The sequence below is a fragment of the Leptonotus elevatus genome, chromosome 16, assembly GCF_054856555.1.
Source record: "Leptonotus elevatus isolate MCC_2025b chromosome 16, RoL_Lele_1.0, whole genome shotgun sequence".
Lineage (NCBI taxonomy): Eukaryota > Metazoa > Chordata > Actinopteri > Syngnathiformes > Syngnathidae > Leptonotus > Leptonotus elevatus.
This window is the reverse complement of record NC_141254.1, coordinates 6,401,661-6,422,734: the sequence shown is the minus strand read 5'-3', so window position 1 is coordinate 6,422,734 and position 21,074 is coordinate 6,401,661. Positions and strand designations below refer to the sequence as shown.

The window sequence follows — 21,074 nt, the reverse complement described above, 5'->3', positions numbered from 1 at the left end:
ATATCATGGCTTTAAAAAAAAAACGCCTTACGACACATGGTTAAGAAAAACACCATGGTTGTCAAAAAAAAAAAACGACACATGGTTGTTTAAAAATAAATAAATGCATTACATGCATGTTTGTTTTTAAACTGGTTGTTGAAGATAAAAAAAAATTAAACTCCTGGCCATTAAAAAAAAACAACTCATGGACGTTTTCTTATTTCCACTTTACAGAAGTGTATGTGTTTGGGATATTGATTTGACTTTTTTAATTGAACAAGAAAAGACAGAAAAGTGTGGAGTTGTTCTAGTCTTTATATACATGATAGTTAGTTACCAGTTACAGTACACATGTATTATTTATTTACTGAATATACTATAGGAACACACATCATACATGTACAGATTATTTCTTTTGAATACTTGCTTTCAACTTAACCTGCACGTGTTCACGGGGGAGAATCGGCACGTTGTCCACAGACAAACCCCCAGAGAACTATTGTTTTGCCCCAACGCATTATTGCTTACAGAGAGAGAGAAGAAAAAAGCTTTTCCGTGTACGTATAGACACAATGCACATTTAGAAGAGGCAACCCAAATGATAGGAGCCACTGAGAACTCGAGTGGGCTAACTCCATTTTTGATAAATACATCTAGGTCTAGTTGTAGTTTTAACCGATAGGGGGGGGCAGCCCATTGTTGCACTCAGGACTTTTCCTTACTCATCAGCGCAACTCATGAAAGCAGGCTTCGGCTCTTGCAAAACGTCCCAAAAACTATCAGGCAATCCAACCAATGAAATTAAAGATGACCAATGTGGTCCAAAATCGAAAGAAAATCACCATTTCTGTCAAAATAAATCTCAAACGCTCCCACCACTTGAAATCCCTCTCACAAGATGACATTACTGGAGTTAGCCCATTCTCGTCCACAGTCGCTAACATCGGAAGAAATTGCTCCCGTTGTCCAAGAATTGAGGCTATGTACAAACACAAGGATGCTTTTGCTGTTGAAATTAGCGCGCACTTGTCATATTTTTGGGGCAGTGCCCCATCTGCTACAGCAGCTGCCACAAAAGCCGGTTTTTGTTTACCGAAATGAGCTTCTGCTGGTTCTCCCTGTCCAATTTTCAGACATTTTCTTTGGCAGCAGTTGTTATGGAAACCGAAAAGCTCATTGGACACCACTCAGATGGTTTACGTCTTAGTTGAGAAATGTTCATTTAATTTTGCTTTTTAAAAAAAAACATATTTGAGAGGCGAAGCCTTTTTGTTGACATAAAAATGTTACCTTATTGCATGGAAAATGGGAGCAATGACAAAACAGTGAAAGTTACTTGAAGTGCTCATTTTCATCATCATAAAGGGCTAAACTTTTTTCTTTTCTTTTTTAACAGCGCAACAAAAGGATCTTGACATGTTATTTAAGCAGTATTATTCATTTCATAACAAATACAAAACTTTTACCTTTACTGATAAATTCACGGATAATTATTAGTAGAATTGAAAAGGGCGCATACTGTGTGCTCGCAAAATAAACGCCGACTAACTACTAGTATGCACTACTCACAAAAGATGGGGATGTTGGGCCTTTCTGTGACTCTTCCAGTCTCTCCGTTGAAACCTCCAGATGGCACCATGACATCTTGATTTTGGCCTGTTTTCCTGCCACTTCTCTGAGGAGAGACGGGTGAAATAGAAGAGAAGTGGCAGTAAAACAGGCCAAAATCCAGAAGGGAGGAGTTTTTTTGTGTTGCGCCACAGATTGGAACAATCACAGCAAGACACAGAAGTGGAAAAACTCGTTCTCCCCAGGTTTTTGAGAGTCAGCCATCCTGTCACCTGATTGGCAAAATGTGGTTTAAGGCGGATAAATTAAAGCTGCAGATATTTTTGACCACAACGTTTGACCGTGGTAATGTGAACTGGACGTAGCAGCAGGAAACAGTGACAGTCTGACGGACAATTTGTCCACATTTGCATTTTACACAGCACCCAGCAAAGCAGGATATGGCTGCTTTTACATAGACACACAGCAATCAAATAATCAGATCAGTGACTGGTGTGAGCTCGATAATGCGTGTCTTCTTGCAAAACAAGGCGGGAGGGGAGTTACACGCGTTCCGGCATAGCTAAATACACTCACGCACAGTCGGGAATTTGTTTCCACCTCTGAAGGCGGAAGGAAAATTCGCCAGGTAACGTCATTGCCCGCATTCCGGAGATTATACGGGGGAAAAAACTCCAGGTCAACACGGAAAAAGGCAGGAACTTCTGGGGGGAAAAAAGCAAAAAATATATATATATTTTTAAATGACTTCTGATGACAGAAAATCGCTAGCTTAATTTTTATACCCGGATTTTTTTGTCAGTGCTACTCATAAAGAACACTGACACAAGGGTGGGGGGGGATATGTATAAAAAGAAATTATGGGCATCTGATACTACCTTAGAAGGTTGACCTCTCAACTCCTGTTTCTGTGTTGATGCAATTTATACAGAACAGTGACGAGAAAAATAATAATAATTTTCAAAGCGCCTTCTTATATTATCTTCAGAGATGAAAAACTGACGGGTCAACGTTGTCACCACTTGAGTCCGTATCAGTGCAAACAATCCGGCAAATGTCTTTGCTTTGAAGGGCAGTGCAAATGGAGTCAGACACTACTACCCAAGGCGGAAAATTCGCTGCTTTGACTTGATACCGCCATTCTGCATCAGTGCCATTTATACAGAACAGCAACACAGGAAAATGACGTGAAAGTGAAAAGGTGGAATCAAGCACGCGAGAGCTACATCGTATTAATAACCACAACTATACTCATCCTTTGTGTGAATTCAAATGACCATATATATATATATATATATATGTATGTAATAGGAATTAATAATATAATGCAGTTATTTAGCATAAGGTTGTCGTGTAATATCCAGAAGGCGTCATCATATTACTCTATTAGGATTACATGTGCTTTGTTATTTTATTTACGGATTAACACGGAGCCATAGATCACGCGGCAATTGATGTTAGCTCTGCATTAGCATCGCAGAAGAGATATTAATATACCTTAGTTTTATTTACAGACAAGAACCTGTAGTGCTGGCTGTCTTAGGATGGTTATCAACCAAAGAAATGTACAAACAATGTTAAAAGATGAGCTGATGGGTAGCTTATTATGCATGTAGCGAAGCAAATAGCTTAGCTCAGCAAGAAGACTGGAAAAACGGCATAGAGCACTTTACGTTGAAATTTGAATTGCGATATGAATGACTTCCCGGCGAGGCGGCTAATTGGCTTGTCAGTTGCCAGTCATTAGGCACACTTAAGACAATTTTTTCTGGTATCATTGTAAACCAAACAAATACACTTGGACCACTTTGTTGAGTTTTCAAATGCTAGCCAGCTATGTTGGCCAGCTAGTTTCCAGTTGTTATGCGAGTTTAAGACAACTTCTCTTGGTATCATCGGAAAGTAAACTAAATGCTGGACCACTTTTTTGGCGTTTGAATTGCAATTATCTCAAGCGCTCTTATTATCCCTCTTAAATAAGACAACTTTTCATGCCATCATGGGAAATTTAACAAAAAAAATAACACTGACCACTTTATTTATAAATTGCAATACCTTGAGTACGCTTGCTAGGTTGCTAGCTGGCTAGCAGGTTTCCAGTCTTTATGGTTGTTATGGGGTAGATGCCACAGACTTCCAACTTCCGGGTTTCACATATCAGCGTCGTATCTGGCCACTGATGGCCGCCTTCCAACACTCGCATCCCCACCCTTGCGCCCCCCAACCGTGCTTTCCCGCCCATCGGCGTCTCAACTCTCTGAAATGCGTCGGACAACGGAGACAGACAGACTCCACACTCGCACCCGTCGACGGGAACGCGCAACGGAGGCGCACAAAGGCGGAAACGCAAGAACTGGGAGGCGGCCCACACGTCCGGAACCGGAAACAAAGCTGATGTGTGAAAACCAGGAATTTGGAAGTCTCGCCTCCTCCGTGGCATATACCCCATTGGCAAGTAAAAAATGACCACTTTGCTGATATTCAAATTGCTATATTGCTAACTAGTTTGTTAGCTGGCCATTTGGTTTCCAGTCATTATGCCGGTTTAAGACAACTTTTCTTTGGAAAAGTGGCACAAATACGATACAGTGAAGCTCCAGACTCAACGCTGCTGTATTAGTAAATTTTGGGGGAAGAAGGCTTTGACCAAAGGCACATTTTTTGTAGCTTTTCAAGTGTCCACGCTGTGTTCCGCTGATAATAATCACGTCTGCCTCCATCAACGCAACACAAACCCAAATCACCCTTTGTCCTCTCCCAAAAACCCATTAACGCAGGGGCTAAATCCGCATGGGGGAAAAAGCATGACACCGCATCTAATCAGGTAAGTGAGTACTAATCTTCCGTAATCCGCCGTCTAAGTGCTCTTATCTGTAGACATGCCGCGAGCGGATAACGGGCCGGGTCAACGGCGAAATGAGAGAGGGGTCAGTGGCACCTGTGCCAAAAACCCTGAAAGGAACCATCCTCCTGATGAATGAAAAGCATGTAATGGTGCTGCCATTGTGAAAAACTTTATAATGGGGAAACACCACTGTATTCTAGCGATATACAGCACTACATTGCCAACAATTGGAGTTTCTGTCACGTGGGCAAATCAAAAAATGTATCAAAAAATTTACCAAAAAATGCTCACTTTTTTTTAAACAAAATTAGACATCATTTGGAGATGTCATTTGCTTTTTGAGTGAATGATGCCGAAAATGTTAGATTTGACTAAAAGGAGTGGCAGAAAAAAAAAAATACAGGCATGGGTTAGCCGTAGCGCCGGCTAGTTTCCTAAACAACAAAGATGGGGATTCAAATTCCACCCCTAAATCGTTTGTGCGAGGCTCGTTTATTATGAGTAACCCCTCAGAAAAAAAGAAAAAGTCTTGACACAAGTAGCTGGCCTTTTCTTTTTTCTTTTTTACCATTTGCAGGATTTCTTCACAAATAAAAGACTCATCAACTTTTAAAGTATGTATCGGCACTGCCAAATGTTCGCGTGTTTTGTTTGTTTGTTTTTACTAGAAAAAAATGCAGCAACCTGAAGTTGGTTTCGTTTAGGGACACAACATTTCTTAGGCAGGTCTGCCACGAGTAGTCCCACAATTAAAAGACAAAAATCTCTCGAGTCAGCCATTTTGGATCTGAAGCAACCATTAGTTTCTGAATGAAAATTGTCATACTGTCATACTTTGTCTGGAAATGATTCTAAAAATGTGGGAAGGAAAATGGACAAAATTTGAAACAACTACTAGACTGATGGATGACATGGACAAATTGTGAATTTGACTTTTTGTTGGAACATGGCGTCGTTTGATGATCGCCTTAAAACTTGAAAACTCAAAATCCGGAAAAAAATAAATTGAAATGTGAAAAAAAATTCAGACAAATGCCGGTACATACTTTTGATGGCACAACTGGTCTTGTGGTAGCAATTAATTCCAAATTTGTTCAGGCATCGGCCAGCAATAGCAACAGCTAGCCAACTAAACGGCAATGAGCATACTAATGCTTTAATGGTGAATTCTGCCAATCTCGTACCATCGCACCTTGAAGCTTGGCAGGCAAAATGGAGTGCACCGCCTGGCTGCAAACAGCAGATGCGATGTTGCTTTTGTCTCGACTAGTTTGCTGATGAAAGGAGCAGAACAAAAAACAGGCCGTGAGCCTTGGGAGCTACATCCACTTGATGGATATACAACTCCTCCGGGACATGAAAATAGGAGTTCAGAACATTCAGTGAGAGACGCTCCCATCCCAGTAAAGATATTGATTAATTGTTCGTTAACACGCCCACTGATCAATAGCTCAGAGTCCCATCTAGTGAGCAAAACCATCAGTGTGAACATTTTGTAGCTTCACGATGATGTGGTATACTTTGGAGCGAAGCTTGTGTTTGGTGGGCTGGCTGACATTTACTTTTTTAATTGCTTTTTGTTTTGTTTGGGACAGACACTACCAGTTAATCGTCACGTTTACAAACGCGGAAGCCACAACTATCTAAACTACCCAAAAAGAAACAAAAAAAACCCATGTTGGATAGGAGGAGGATAAACGGTAAGGAGGCGGTTCCGTGTGTTTGGGCGGCCCGCTGGCATCAGATGGCGGCGTCGCGGGGAAGTCGTGGCACGGCTGCTTCTGGCCTCCAGATGGCGGACAGGGGCAGCGAACCCAGCGGCTCTGCGAATCTTCGGCGCCACCTGAGGTCGCCAAACCTGCGGCTTGGCCCGGGGACCCGGCCGAACGGCGAGGCGGTCCGGGGCCCCAGCGGGTCCGTGAAAGTGCGGCGGGATCTGCGCCTCACCTGCTGCTTCTCAAGCAAGTGCGGGCCCCGCAGGGAAGGAATGCGGCCCCCCAGCGCGGGGCCCTCGAGGCTGAGGCTGGTTCTGTCCGTGAAGGAGTCCGTTCGGTCCTCATAGCCGAGGTCGGCGGGGGCCGAGCACTGCTGCAGGGGCCACCCGCTGCGACTTTTGCCCCCGTTGTCCGCCGCACTTCCCCCCTCGCCATCTCGCTCTGCCCTGGACGCCTCCTCTTCCTTCTCCTCCTCCTCTTGGGGTTCCTCCTCCACCTCGGCCACGGGCTCTTCTTCCACTTCCGCCTCGACGGCGCCCTCGTCCTCGTCCTCCTCGGTGCTGGCGGGACCCGGCGGGGTGCGCGGGTCCCGCAGGAAGACGGCGACAACGGTGATGTTGTCGCTGGAGCCGGCGTCACGGGCCGAGGCCACCAGCTTGTGCGCCACCATGGCGGTGTCGCCGGCGTTTTCCTGCAGGTGGTCGCTCACCACGCGTACCGCCTCGTCCGGAGTCACCGTGTCCCAGAAGCCGTCGCAGGCCAGGAGCAGGTAGTCCTCCGAGCCATCCAGCGGGAAGGCGCCGTGGTCGGCGTCCCCGCAGATGTAGGGCTTGTGTTCAGAGTCGCCTGGAAAAGCAATCCCGCTTCAATTCCAGTTCATTGAGCCTTTAAAATTGGACTTGACTCTCGGTTCTAGACGGGCAGATTACCTATGGCTCTGGATACCGACAGACTGCCGTTAACCCTCCATGTCCCGAACCAGATCACACAGCCTCCCAGAGCTTCGATCCTTTGCTTCTCGTCCTGCAGACAGTTGGGCAAACAAAGCAAAGTATAATGAGTTCATCATTTGTTCAATACATTTATTTTGGATGGCATTTAGATTTTTGTTAGAAGAAATTAAACAGTTCTTGCCAGATCTTTTGCTTGCGTTCAATGGACATTGTGCTGCAGCTTGTGGGGTGCATACCTTTTGCCACCAGGGGGCAGTATTATACAAACGGATATACTGTACTGAACATGTTATGTTAAGTTGTAGTGAACACTTAACTCATTTGCTCCCCAAAACGTATAAACACGTTCTATTTTAAATATTACTATGGTCCCAAAAACGTATTTATAATTTTTTTGTTTTTTTATGCTAGAGCATACAAAAGGCTTTGATGCAGCCTCTGAACTGGAGAGAACGCTTGAAGCAATGGTAGTTATTACAAAAACGGCCAGCAGGTGGCAGCAGAGCATAAGAGATCAATGCCAAATACATTTTCTATTAAATTGCTCAGCCCAAATTGGATACGACCAGTTTTCTTCTTATGCACGGACCACTTTTTTTTTTCTTACCTACTTTCATTGCGCCGTTTTGTTACAGCGACTGGTAGACTGCAGACTGCTACCAAGTCGATTGCGAGCAAGTGTGTTTAGTGTATGCGTGTTATTATTGTCTTATTTAAAACAGTATTGCATTTTTTTTAAACTAAAAAGTAGGCCAACTTTTTACGTACCTCACTTGCTAAGCATTCAAATAAGGTGCTGAGCTGTGTCGGCATCCCAGAATTTTAGTGTCCAATTTTTGGGAAATTAAAATATGGTCACCCTACTCCAGAGTTAGCCCAAGTCTCGTCACCACGGCCATAGAAAGACACCCCGTCAGGAAGTGAGGACCCTCTAAAACACCTAAATAATGTCCGTTACCTCTCTGTCTGGTTTGTGCGGTTTCATCAACTCCACCACTTCTCCCCGGCGGACCAGAATAACCTGCGAGTCACCCAGCCAGGCCACATGCAGCGTCCGGCCGCGGAGGAACGTCACCACGCCCGTCGTGCCGCAGCGCAGGTTCTGTTGGAGTGACCACATGGGTTTAAGCTCACTTGCTGGTCTTCAGACACAGAGAGTAAAAAAAACTAAACAAAAAACAACGCGGCTGCAGGCAGTTACCTCCCGTGAGGCTTTCTTGACAAAGTGCTCGTCTGTGATTTTGAAGGCGCGGCGGAGAGCCTCGCCGGGGTCTTGGCTAAGTGAGTCCTGGCGTGCCAGGTTGACGTGGAGATGGTTGGCGGCGTAAATGGCGGCGTCCACGCCACCGTGTCCGTCAAAAATGGCAAAGAATGCTTGTTCTTCTTGATCCTAGACATACAAAACACATTAGGATGCAAACTGGTGACATTTTTGACAATTTCAGCCCCTAATGTCAGACTCACTAAATAACATGAAATTTAGTAAAGAAGGAAGTCAGCCCTTTTGGATGGAAGTGGCCATTTTAGACTTATTTTGGTTTCAGCCAGTGAAGCCAGATTCACTTCGGAGCATGAAACTCAGTATGGGTAGACCCCCAAAAAGTCTGTGCCATTTTGGTTCAAAACAGACATTTTGGGGTTAGCTTGACCATTTCCAGGACTGGCCAACTCTAATAGGTCAACTTCAGCCCCTGAAGCCAGATCCACTTTGGAACATGTTGAACATTAATAAACGTACAAAAAAAAGTCTTAACTACCCATGTCTGAAAAGACACATTTTAGGGCCATTTCCAGGAGTCCTTGAAAGACGAACTCATCACCGAATTTGAATCTTAAATAAGAAACTATCATAAATCAAGTGTATCTTTGAAGGTCCTGCCTTAGAAGAGACTCATAGGTACCCCCTACTGGCATAAACACCTTCCACATCCATTACTTAACTGAACCTCTGAAAGCATGAGTCACTCTGTTTGATAAACCTTCCCAATTCCAAGTTCATTAAACATTGAAAGAAAGAAAAAAAGCTTTTAAGGCAAGCGGGCAAATTGCGGCACTGGCTCTGGCTACTGCGCTACCTGAATGTTGAAGAGTGTGTTGAAGTCGGGGATGATGATGTGCCTGTCCTCCATCTTGCGCCTCATGTTCTTGATGGCGTGGATGGATGTCTCGTAGTAGGGTTGTGGACGGCGGCGGTAAGGCAGCTCCTTGTTCCACGCGCCGCACGTCTCGAAGAGTCGTTTGAAGATGAGCCGCGCCAACTTGACCGCCTCGATCTCTGGAATACGTTGAAACCGACCAATGAATAAATCTCATAAACGGTAGACACTTTGAAAGGTTCAAGAGTCTTGAAGAATTGCTGTTAAAAATTTTTTTTAAACAGTTTGTTATAGTATACAGGCAAGACTGAATTTCTATGCATCATCATTAGCCTGCTTATGCTATGTTTCGCATTATATCTTAGCATGAAGCTAGCAGACTTTCGCTAGTCAAAATAATATGGTTTGTTTGAACATTATGCAAATTTGCCAAATTTTATAATAAGAATCCTGGTGAAAATATGTACTTTTGAGGATCTGAACCTGACCAGACCTATGCCTGATATTTAACAGGAAGGAATTTTGGTCTGTAACAGCGATCACTAAGCAAATCAAATTCCAGAGCTGGTACTAGCTCTCACATTATCGTGTTTTGTTGTTGTGATTTTTGGAATATAATATTTCCAGGCCCCATTACTCCTTTGTAAAAACACAAAGCAATGAAAGTTTTCTACTAAATACTGTACGGTGAATTTTTCACAGCTAACACTACAAAATGAATCAGTAGCTACTAAAGTCTACGATGCTTCGACCAGTTCCATTCAGGATGCTTACACACACTTTTTTTGGGCGATCAACAAGTAGCTACGCCGGCCTTGAAGTCGTCATGGTAACAAAAAGTCTACTGTCCGTGGCTTGTTTGGATGAGACAAGACAAAACAGGCTGATATCAGCGTGGCAAAAGAAAAACTATTTAAAAAAATGTACCGTAATTGTTGATCTTTACGGTATTTTAATAAAAAAGCATGTTATTAAAATACCTGGAAACAGTTTTAAATTGTGACAATGCATAATATGTTACCTTGAAGGAAAATGACAGCCTATAGCGGTCAAAAGGGATGAAATAGAACAACCTTTACTAGATTAGAGCGAGAGAGCGAGAGCGAGAGCGAGAGCGAGAGCGAGAGAGAGAGAGAGAGAGAGAGAGAGAGAGAGATCTTTAATCCTTCTTGTGTGTAATCCCGATTTACTGTACACAGAAAACAATATTTGTTCGTGTTTTGGGACGGATAATCCTTGTTTGCACTTGACCCACAGAAACGATCCCTTTGCAACCACTCCAGTTCAGTTTAGTTTTGACCACAATCACATTATTATTAAAGTTCAAAAGTGGTGGAAGCGTAATCAAATGAAGGATGTAGGGCGATTTTAGGGTCCCATTCATTGGGGTTCCAAACTCCTACTTCCACATTTCTTGACCAATTCTAACTATTACAACCTCAAAATTGTTTCCATATTCCAAGAATTCCCACATTAGTGAAATGCCGCACTTTTTTTTGTTACAATAAAACTCCCAATTCCAAGCAATATTCCCAAATGTCGAGATATTGCACAAATTTATATCCTTCCACATTTCTTAAGTGCTTCAAAGATTCCAAATTCAACTCTCAGATTCTACATTTCAACAATTCAATTACAGTTATTTCTGGACTACAAGGCGCACCTGACTATAAGCCTCGCTGGCTAAAATTGGGTACCACTCAAGTTTGTTACACATATAAGCCGCACCCGACTGCAATTCGCAGGTGTTTTAATGTTGCCGCACTGGGTTCCCGCTACTTTATTGTCTATAATGAGGACACAAATTGTTTCTCGTTCTGTCTCTGCTACTGTATTTGGGCTCACTTGGTTTGGTTTGCTCTGCTTGACGCTCTTGCGCTTCCTTTATAGTGCGCCCCTTGTGATGTGATGGATAAGCCGAAGCTTTGTATTAGCCGCATGGTTGAATACAAGTGAAAAAAGTAGCGGCTTATAGTCCAGAAATTACTGTAATTCCACAGCATTTCAGTTGAGCATCAGCTTTTCTAGTCCATTATGCGTCACTGATAATCCCAATTTTTCTTTTTCTTTTTATCTTGACGTTTTAAAAAATTCCCTTCTAAGAAATGATACACAAGAGCAGAAAGCACACTCAAAAAAAGTGTGCGTCACACTTAAATGGTAGCCAATTTAGAAAAGTCCCCATTTCTACTGCAAGTAAGTGACACACTTGTGAACGTCAAAAGCCCAGTGGGAGCTGATTTACTTTTTCCGAGAGGCAGATTAGAGAAGTTCGAAGTTAAGTGTGAGAGAGGGAGAGAGAGAGCATGGCAGAGGCCATTAGGACTCGAAGACGTCCTACTAATGCTCGCTGCAGGTGAAACGGTCAAAGAGGGAAGATGGAGAACGGGAGGAGAAGCAGAGCCAAGGAGGTCGACTTCTTATTTCTTTGGCACTTTAATAAAATCCTCAAGAAGAGCACTTCAAAAACTGAGAAGAATGAAAACATGCCACAGGATTGCAGCAAAGCACTACTTTTATATAAGACTAAATGAAATTCCTCTCCTTACTTTAACATAGTAACTCCCTAAAATGGCACAAAGAGGCACCAAAGCACTACCTTTTATTTAGTCCACTCTCAATTACGTGCCAGTCGGACTCGGCATTTCAAAATGTAAGCACTCTTACATTATTTCAGTTTTATTTAGCTTAATTATATAGCACTTAACTTTTTTTTAAACCGTTGTAAGGCATTTATGAATGTTAGAACAAATTAATTCAGATTGATGTTATGATTCTTTTAAAATTAGAACTAAGTGACATATTTGCATGCAAGCCACAAAGAAAGAAAGAAAAAGAAAACTTCCCACCAATAACGCTATACTGTGGTGTCAATCAGAGTTCAATCTTAGAGCCACTTTTATTACATTACAATCATACGCGGTTAGACTCACGTGGTAAGGGTCCGACTCCAGCTTCCAAACTTTTGATAAGGTGGTGGATGGTGAGGTCGCTTTGTAGGATGCTGTCCGACGTCGCCCTGGCCAAGGCAGCCGCCAGTGAGCACGGGCAGTTACTGTGGATTTGGATAGGGAACATGACAGTTAACATCTTCTGAGTTTATTCAGGGATGTACAATGCAGAATCTGTGACGCTGCTGAATTATGGCGTTGTCACTTCAAATAAAATGTAAAAAATTCTATACAGTACAAAACAATTTTATTTAGACATTGAAAGGTCAGCTGGTGGCACTCAAAACAGAAACAAGCTCTCTGCAGGAAGTCAAGTCACGATACAGGAAAGTAAAGATAGGATTTGGGACTGAGTATGGTGCAGGTCTCTCCCAGCATTCTTTCCATTCATAGAACCCCCCCCCTACTCAACGGAGGGGGCGGATGCTGAGGCAAGGAGATCCGATTGGCCTGAGTGGTCCCGGAGGAGACGAAGGCGGCGCACCAATGAGAGCTCGCCGGAGCCTGTGCATCACCGTCAAGTCATGTGGCGCGTAGGAGGATTAAAAGAAGGTTTAATCTCACGAGCCCGGAGCGCACACCGAAAATCAGACGCGCATCACCACGTAGGAAGAAATGTGTATACAGGTAAATATAGCCTTTACTAATAGGATGGATAACAGTAAATATGAGAGCTGACATGGAAGGCAAACGTTGGATGAAATATCGCAGTTGAAGCATCTCATTAACGAGCCACACAAGCGTCACCAAGATAGCAGATGGACACAAATGTTGTCACCACAAATCACTACGATACACGATGATACTGATTGCGTGTCTTGAAGCAATGGAAGCTAAATGAAGTGAGTGAGGAAACGCGGGCTAAAGTGAGCACATGGTCTTAGCACATCAGTATACTAGAGTTTAGTGAGGCTAGTGACGTTAGCTCATGGCGTTTACTGCTGCTAGCACAGTTCGCAAATGAGTTAACTCGGGCTAGCCAAGATAGCCACTGAAAATTAGATTTACATACAATTTCACAGAAAAGCTCCGCTTACATTCCCAAGTGTTTTGTGGTATTCGGGCTATCATAGTTGAAACGCAAAGCATTGTGGGATTACAACTAGCAGAAATGTGCTAAAATGTGTATAGTGTGAGCCACAGGCGTAAATAAAGTGTTCCATTGTTTAATTAATAAATGGTTATGTTTCCCTGAAGTGTGTCTGCTATGTTGACCCACATACGACCTTTTGGACAAACACGTCACGGACTCGCGGTGGGGCCGTTAGCCTGCGTCGTAGTTTGCCCGCTGTTAGCCTGCAAGTTAACTGGTGGCCAATGCCTCTCGTCGCAGTGCTTGGATATATGCCAGCCATCGTAGGCTTTAAGCAGATATATTTTCATATCTTAAACATACAGGGTTAACAAAAATCTTCTCTGTGACGTGTCAAATTTATGACACATTTTTATTCTCACTTAATGGGGCTTAAAATCTTATAAGGTTTCATTGTTTGTAGAATTGCACACAGGGCATGTGTATATGGCATTTATTGTACCTACCAAAATTAGCAAGTTTGCTAAGGTTCGCATAGTCAGCACTTGTTGAGTTTAGCCGGGCTAGCAGCAGGCATACAAAGTTACTGAGGTTATCAAAGTTAGTCGGAGTTTATCCAGGTTAGGGAAGCTAACATGAGTTTATCAAGGCTTGATAAGTTAGCAACTGTAATTAATGAGGTTAGTAAAGTTAGCACATTAATTCAATTTACAAGGGCTAGTACTGTTAGCACCCAAGTAAAGTTGAGTAGTCGAAGATTAGCATGTGTTTACGAAGCTGGACACACAGGTTTACTGAACATAGCTAAATTAGAGCATGACTTTACACGTGTTTATCTAAGCTAGCACAGTTTGCACTAGTTTAAACTAGTCAACCAGAATTAGCACATTTACCAAGGCTTAGTACATGATTTCTACTTTTAATTAAGTCCAAATTTGCCTTGTGATTGGCTGGCAACCAGTTCAGGGTGTACCCCGCCTACTGCCCAAAGCCAGCTGGGATAGGCTCCAGTGCCCCCCGTGGCCCTTGTGAGGACAAGCGATTAAGAAAATGGATGGCTGAATGGATTAAGTCCAAAATGTGTCAAAATATATGCTAGTTATGATGATAGTTGTTGATAAAATGTCAACAGTTCTTCAGAGGTTGTCATTTCTGTAGAATTGCACGCAGGGCTGCATCAAATGTCGTTATCCATATGTTCACACCCCTGCAGTTTTGCCAAGCTAGTCAATCCCTGACTGATTAAACTTAGAGTCCTCCCATGATGCTTTGCGCCGCATTCAGGAGGCTGCGAGAATGTGTTCGCTGATGACTCATACATGCGGCGGTCATGTTTTTTTTTTTTTGCTTGATTTTACCCTGCAACGGAGCATCAAGGTTGTTGCCACGGCAACAGAGCCAATTGACAGACAGTCAACCATGTCGGCCGTCCTCATAACACCACGCCGGCGTTATTTTTCTTCTTCGTACTGACTCCAAGAAGTGGAGGTGACGGCGTCCTTTTTCCTCCGTGCTCTCTTTCTCTCACTCGCTCTCTCTCCAATCAATCAAAATGTGATTTTTGAAGAGAAAAACAAAGAGCCATTTGTTATTTGTGTGTGTGTGTGTTTGTGTGTGCAGCAGATGCCGGGTTGAGAGAACACGCTATTCTCAAGAGGCGGGATTACATAATTCGCAGAGGGCCAGTTCGTCTTTTACAACAGCGAGTCCTTTAAGAAGGCTGTTAGAGGACATAAATGAATTCATTTGTACACACGCACACGCACAGGCACACAGGCCATGTAGTGCTTTGGCATCTCACAGTGAGAAGCTGCAAGTGCGGGCCACAACAATAGGTACACCCCCGCCCAATTAAATGAGAATAACAATGCAACAGCTATATAATTTTTTTATCTTTGCATTTTTTGCCTATTGTTAATATTAAAAGTGAAATACCTATCCCATGTTTTAATAGGTTTTATTTTATATTCATATATTTGACATAAAAAATATGTTTATTAAAAAACATTTTTCTTCTGTAATCAATCAAGGAGATTAAATGCCTACACTAGCTATCTTGTTATTTTTGTCATATTTCTATTTTATTTTACAGCTATAGTCTGGATTTTTATGTCATTTAATAAATATGAAAAAAATGCACAAATGTGTTATCAATAGTCCCTTCAGCCAATGAAGGGTATTAAGTTAGACGCCTATTTATTGATTTTATATACAGTGCTGCTCAAATGTTTGTGAACCCTGCAGGCATGGTCAGATTATTTGTATAAAAATATTAAAATAACCTTATTAAATGTGAAGTCATACCCAAATCTACAATGCTGACATTGAAAATAATGGACTTGAACAAAAAGATTGATAATATTGTCATTCATTCTTGAACAAAAGAACAAAAAACTCAGATTTCATGGGTGCAAAAGTATGTGAACCTCTCACTTAATCGAACATTGCACCTCCTTTTGAAATGAGAACTTCATATCTTTCACATCTACTTTGGGTGATTTTTTTTGCCACTCTTCCTTGCAAAATGCAGCCAGTTGAGAGGTTAAATGGGCGTCTAGCATAAACTGCCCACTTCAGGTCCCGCCTGAGTATTTTGTAAGAATTTAAATCAGGATTTGGACTGGGCATATCCAGAACATGAATCTTGTTGTTCTTCAGTCATTCCTTGGTTGTATTGTTGCAATGCTTTGGATTATTGTCACGTTGCATGATCCATCTTCTACCAGGCTGTAACTTCACAAAGAACGGCTTTAGGTTATGATCCAGAATTTCACGATATTCCTCTCAATTCATGATCTACTATCAACTATTCAGATTATTAAAGAGCCAAAAGTAAACATCATTATGATTGTGTTAAATGTCATGTGCAAGTCAGTGTCAGCCGTGTTAACAAAAAGCCTCCCCGCCATTATGCTCTCTCAGCAGTTCTATTTTTAGGCGCACCTCTGGATGTTTGCAGAGCTCGTTGCTGATGTAACACTCGAGCGGGTGTGCAAGCCTCGACGGGCCACCGCTGGACCACCGAGTTGCACCTGCTTTCACCTTCTGATTTGACCAAACTCAACTTTTTCAGATGGCCCACTTCAACTTGGCAACAACAAAAAACCTTGGGGCGGGATTACGCAATCCACCACCCAGATTAGCACGGAATTGACGAGAGCCGATACAGGGAGCAGGCATTCTTTTGTGACTTCCACTTTGGTGGCCCCTGACATGTCTGTGATTTTAAAAGGACTTAAATATTAAGGTCTAAACTCCTTTGAGTAGTCACTATGACACAAAATTGAACAGGCATTAAGATTTGTCCAGACACGTCCACTTTTAGCCCTAAAAAAAAATTGTTTATAGAGTCTGATTTCATATATTTTTCAAAATGATGTGTCAAATCGAATGCATAGGAGGACTTGCGCAATGGCAGATTTAGTTTGCTTTTAGTATCCAGGCTGGTATCTGTGGCCTCCAAAAGTATCCAATACTTTAAAATATGGCCATTATAGACCCGATACGATACATTATATAATAAAAATATGTGTTAAAGACAGCTAGTAACAACTCTAGTCTGAATTGTTAAATCTTTTTTAAAATCCCAATTTGTCGCTTTTAACAGCCTGGCTGTCCATGCAAGAGAAACAAATGTCAATTTGTAAGCGGCTAGCAGAAGCAGCAGCATGAAAGTGACTCATTTATCATTGATGTTACCTTGTGCTATTTATGACGTAACCCAGCACACTTAACAATGCAGAGAATCACCTTGTGGCTGCCAAGAGGCACGCATGCAAGCACCATTGCTACCAAACGCCGCCATCCTCTGATAAATCATCAGGAACATTCCAATACGTAACTACCATACATCAGAACCGTAGACCAGCGGTTATCAAACTGCTACTTGGGGGCCTGAAAAATCTTTAACATTTTAGGTAAAAGTATTTATCTATTTTTTTCTCCTTTAACATGACATTTCTTTAACATTTACTTCTTATGGCGTGGTGCTTATGTTTAAATAACATTTTTGGATTCCAGAAATAGAATAGAAAAGCCTTCATTGTCTTTGTATGTTACAGATAAGGTACAACAAAAAGTTAAACGACAAGTTGTTCTTATCAAGAATGAAAATAAAATAGAAAAACAATAATAATTAAATAAATAAATAAATGAAGCAAACAAGATTCAATGATCAAGTTGAATCATCTTATGAGGGGTACTTGTGAAAAAAAACAAAATTTGCCAACCCCTGCTCCACACAAGTGGAAGTCTGCCGTTACGTAATCCTGGCGGCACACGGGTCAAGCCGTGGGCTGAGAATAGCTCGCATCCAGCCTCGACTTTTTAGTCCTCCACAGAACAAACGTATCATTTCCACTTTTTGCTGCTGTTTTATGGCCGCAAGCTCCACAAATACGTTCAGCTGCTGTGGTGAGAAGAAGCTAAGTACTTGCTTACTGTACTTAAGTAAATGTATCAGGTGGTATACTTTACTTTTGTGGTACTGTTTATTTATATGTGAAAACAGATAACTGCACTTTATACGCCTTACTTGGTCAAATTAGGTTTGTTACTATTTGTTTATCTGATACTATCTATCCAAGTAGATAGTGTGTGTCCAATAAAAACGACCAGTGAGGGAGGCTAGGGGTGTTGCAACAATGCTAGCAGCTACGACTAACCACATAAGGTGTGGAAAACAGCCCATAAAAACAGTAAAGCTTGAATTGTATTTTCACTCGTGGAGACAGCACTTCATCACCAAGCCCTACATCATCTCGACTTTAAAGCGATGACCGGCTGGATCAGGATCGGAGGATATTTATCATTTTATGCAAAATTTGTGATAGTCTGTAATGTCTTAATTTGCCCGATCAATCAATGACGTCACTGATTGGCACCGCAAAATAAGATCTAACATGTTATATTGAATGTTTATTAGTGTTTTTTGGGGTTATTCCCCCCCATGCATTTCAATTGCCATCTTTTTCAAACTTGATCAATGATTGGCGGGAAAATCCTGACTGTGTAAATCCTATGTGGAACCTACCCACCAGGGCTGCTTTGCATTCATGTCACCTGCCAGCCAAGCATGACTCATCATTTGAATTACGACTGTCGCGAACGCGGCGGGGGCAAGCTGGCGATTAAGTACGCCACGTCCCGGCAGCTGCAGGACGCAAAAAAGGAGGACACTGCACACTTTTCTTTTTTTTTCTTTCTTTTTTGAAGGTCACAGTGTTGCCAAAAATGGGGCCTACTCTCCAGAGTTGGAATTAATGAAGGCGCCGCCTTTAGAAACGCGATGTGACTCACTGCTGGAAAAGACCAGTGAGGCTCCATTCCACTTTGCGCTCAAACAATCCTACATTTTATTTATATTAATATGAATATGTCAGTGTAGATGAGCATTATAAACATTTATTTTAATGTCTCATGAATTTTAGATTGACAGACAGACAAAAAATATTAAAGGAGGCATATTATTAGAGACGCAACGATTAATATATATATAACATATGACACATTCTTAAAAGAGTTTCCATGTGCCTTTTTTCATCAAAATACACCAAACATCAAGGATCACATTACAACACCGTTTATTGTCACCATGAGAACCGGGGACGGAGGTAGGGGGACTACAACAAGGCTAGTGGCTACTGCTAGCCCAAGTGTGGGGGGAAAAAGTCCCCCAAAACAGTAAACCATGGATTGAATTTTCACCCATGAAGGCAGCACTTCGTCACCAAACCATCTAATTACACTTATAAGTGGAGCAGATCTGCAGGCGGCATGTGACGAAACACAGAAAGACAAGAAAATGAAGTTTTACATTGGATCAACTTAATAATTTTGTGTTGCGTTTTCAACCAGGCCTCAACACAAACGTTTGCTTGCAAGTATTTGTCACCACATTCAAGTGTTTTTCTCCTTTGCCTTCCTTGCACAAGTCCGGACAGGACCATCGTAAATTCTTCGAAAGTGACTCAACAGTAAACAGTAACAGCAGAAAGGCGAATGTCTTCACAACGTGGCTGACATATTGCATTGAAAATGTGACCAAAATGTGCTAATTAACATTCAAAACTTGCTGTTAATCCACTAAGGTTGAACGCTAGTTGAATTGAGCGGATATAACTACTACTACTCATTATTATTATTATTTAACACCAACAAAATTAGCCTATGCTAAACAGTTGGCAACCACGTTAGCATTAGCGTGCTAGCTATTACCATTTAAGGTAAACAAACACTACTAACTACCATTTAGTTCACACATACATCAATATAACTACATTAAACATGCAATAGTGTCCTAAAAAGTCACTTACAGACGATGTTTCAACAATAGTTCATGAGTTAAAGTGGAGCCGAGCTGCCTCTTAGCTACAGTGAGCTCAATAACTTCCCGTCCACTGCGTGCGTCTACAAAAAAAGTCCCTGTAGAAACATGGTTCCGGCGCAGCTCCGAGGCAGAACTTTTTAAATCGACTTATCCGACTTGGTCGACTTTTTCCCCCAGCCCTACTATAGTCAATTACAGATTTGTTTTTTAATCTCCATCCCTAAATATAGCACAGGATTCGAGGTCTCTACTATATTAACGCAAAGTAACGTTCCCGGAAAAGCAGCGTGCAGTAATACGTAAGGCTGGTCAACTTCCAGACACAGAAAAGCAGGAACTTGGGCCGCTCTTGGTGGTAATCCCAACGAGACGCTCTGATTAAGAGATTATTCCTGCCACTAATTTCAAAAGGATGGCCCGGGATAGCCCGTCACCAGCGCCGCGGCAGCCAGAAGAGGGAAGGAAGCGACTCAGACGACGGATATAACCTCCCAAATACAACAAAACACGTCTGACATCCAAAAACTTGATTATTTCTCTAAATGTCTCAGTGTGGATCCCCTTCTCCAATTGGCTGATAAATTCTAGTTAAAAATATCCACCAATAAACTTTTACGGGCACAAATTCCGATGTGTTCTCAAAAAGTCCAGATGGGTGCACTTTAGACCCCCACCGCTAGATGGCGCCAGCAAATTTCACATCATCCCACCATCAATTTAAATTGGTTTCCCTGCAGTGGAAGGACAATATCAGGTGGTGGCGCTAATGCACCAGTAAGAAGGTTTGCCAACTGCCCACAGACACCACAGATGAAGAGCAAGGAAAGACAATATATTAGGAACAGTCGTGTTTTCTGCTCTGATTTAAATACAATAGATGACTGCTGATTGGTGATAATTCTCCCAGAGTCCACAGGGTTAAAATAGGTCAACTGCTTTAAAGCCCCGTTTATAAAGTGGAGTAGCCCAGATAGAGCCAAGGGTAAGAAGCAGGGTAACCCACTTTAACTGTAGACATGGTCTAGGAAGAAGGCTAATTCAGACTGGCTGTTAGCCAACATTCAACAACATGGGACTCGGTGCCTGAAATCCTTTGCAGTTAAAGTAAGGGGTGGTTTCAGTTTTGTTTCTTTTTTCTCAAAAGTTGCTCCAGAAAGGCCCACGGAAGCCTGGGACGACGTGCGTCTCCCGGGGATCAAATCTCCCAGCCTCTTGGTGCTCTAATTAAACAGTGAAAAGCCAGCACATAGACAGACACGCAGACAGACAGATGGCGGCGTGAAAAAAAAAAAAGAAGAGGACTTTGACAAAGTGAAGTTCCTTGACAACAAGATGCTACCAGACAGCACAATAATAGGAAATAGGTGAGCTTGGCAGTAAATAATAAAGGATAGGTTGGGGGGAAAAAATACACAAATTGAAGAATGCTAAACTGTGAACATGCAGGCGTTCTTTTATCTGAAAAGAAAAAGTTCTTCAAATTATTCTAGAATTCTTCAAAGCAATTCCCACAAGGGGGACAAAAAAACCCATTAAACTTGTTTTAAATAATGTCTGTCATTTGCTTTACCGGAAGTGGAGACAAAATAAAGAATAGATTAA

At 42.1% G+C, this 21,074-nt stretch overlaps 1 protein-coding gene across 1 annotated transcript in view; it reads right to left on the bottom strand.

The window, feature by feature from the left end:
* Positions 1-279: 279 nt before the first annotated feature.
* Positions 280-21,074, bottom strand: part of LOC147160491 (protein phosphatase 1E-like) — a 31,127-nt gene continuing 10,332 nt past the window's right edge. The window contains exons 2-7 of the mRNA XM_086098032.1: positions 12,094-12,215; positions 9,140-9,339; positions 8,266-8,454; positions 8,023-8,166; positions 7,041-7,134; positions 280-6,957 (exon numbers count right to left, since the gene is read on the bottom strand). Coding sequence (XP_085954158.1) covers positions 6,137-6,957; positions 7,041-7,134; positions 8,023-8,166; positions 8,266-8,454; positions 9,140-9,339; positions 12,094-12,215 — 1,570 coding nt within the window. The 3' untranslated portion in view covers positions 280-6,136. The remainder of the gene's footprint in view (positions 6,958-7,040; positions 7,135-8,022; positions 8,167-8,265; positions 8,455-9,139; positions 9,340-12,093; positions 12,216-21,074) is intronic.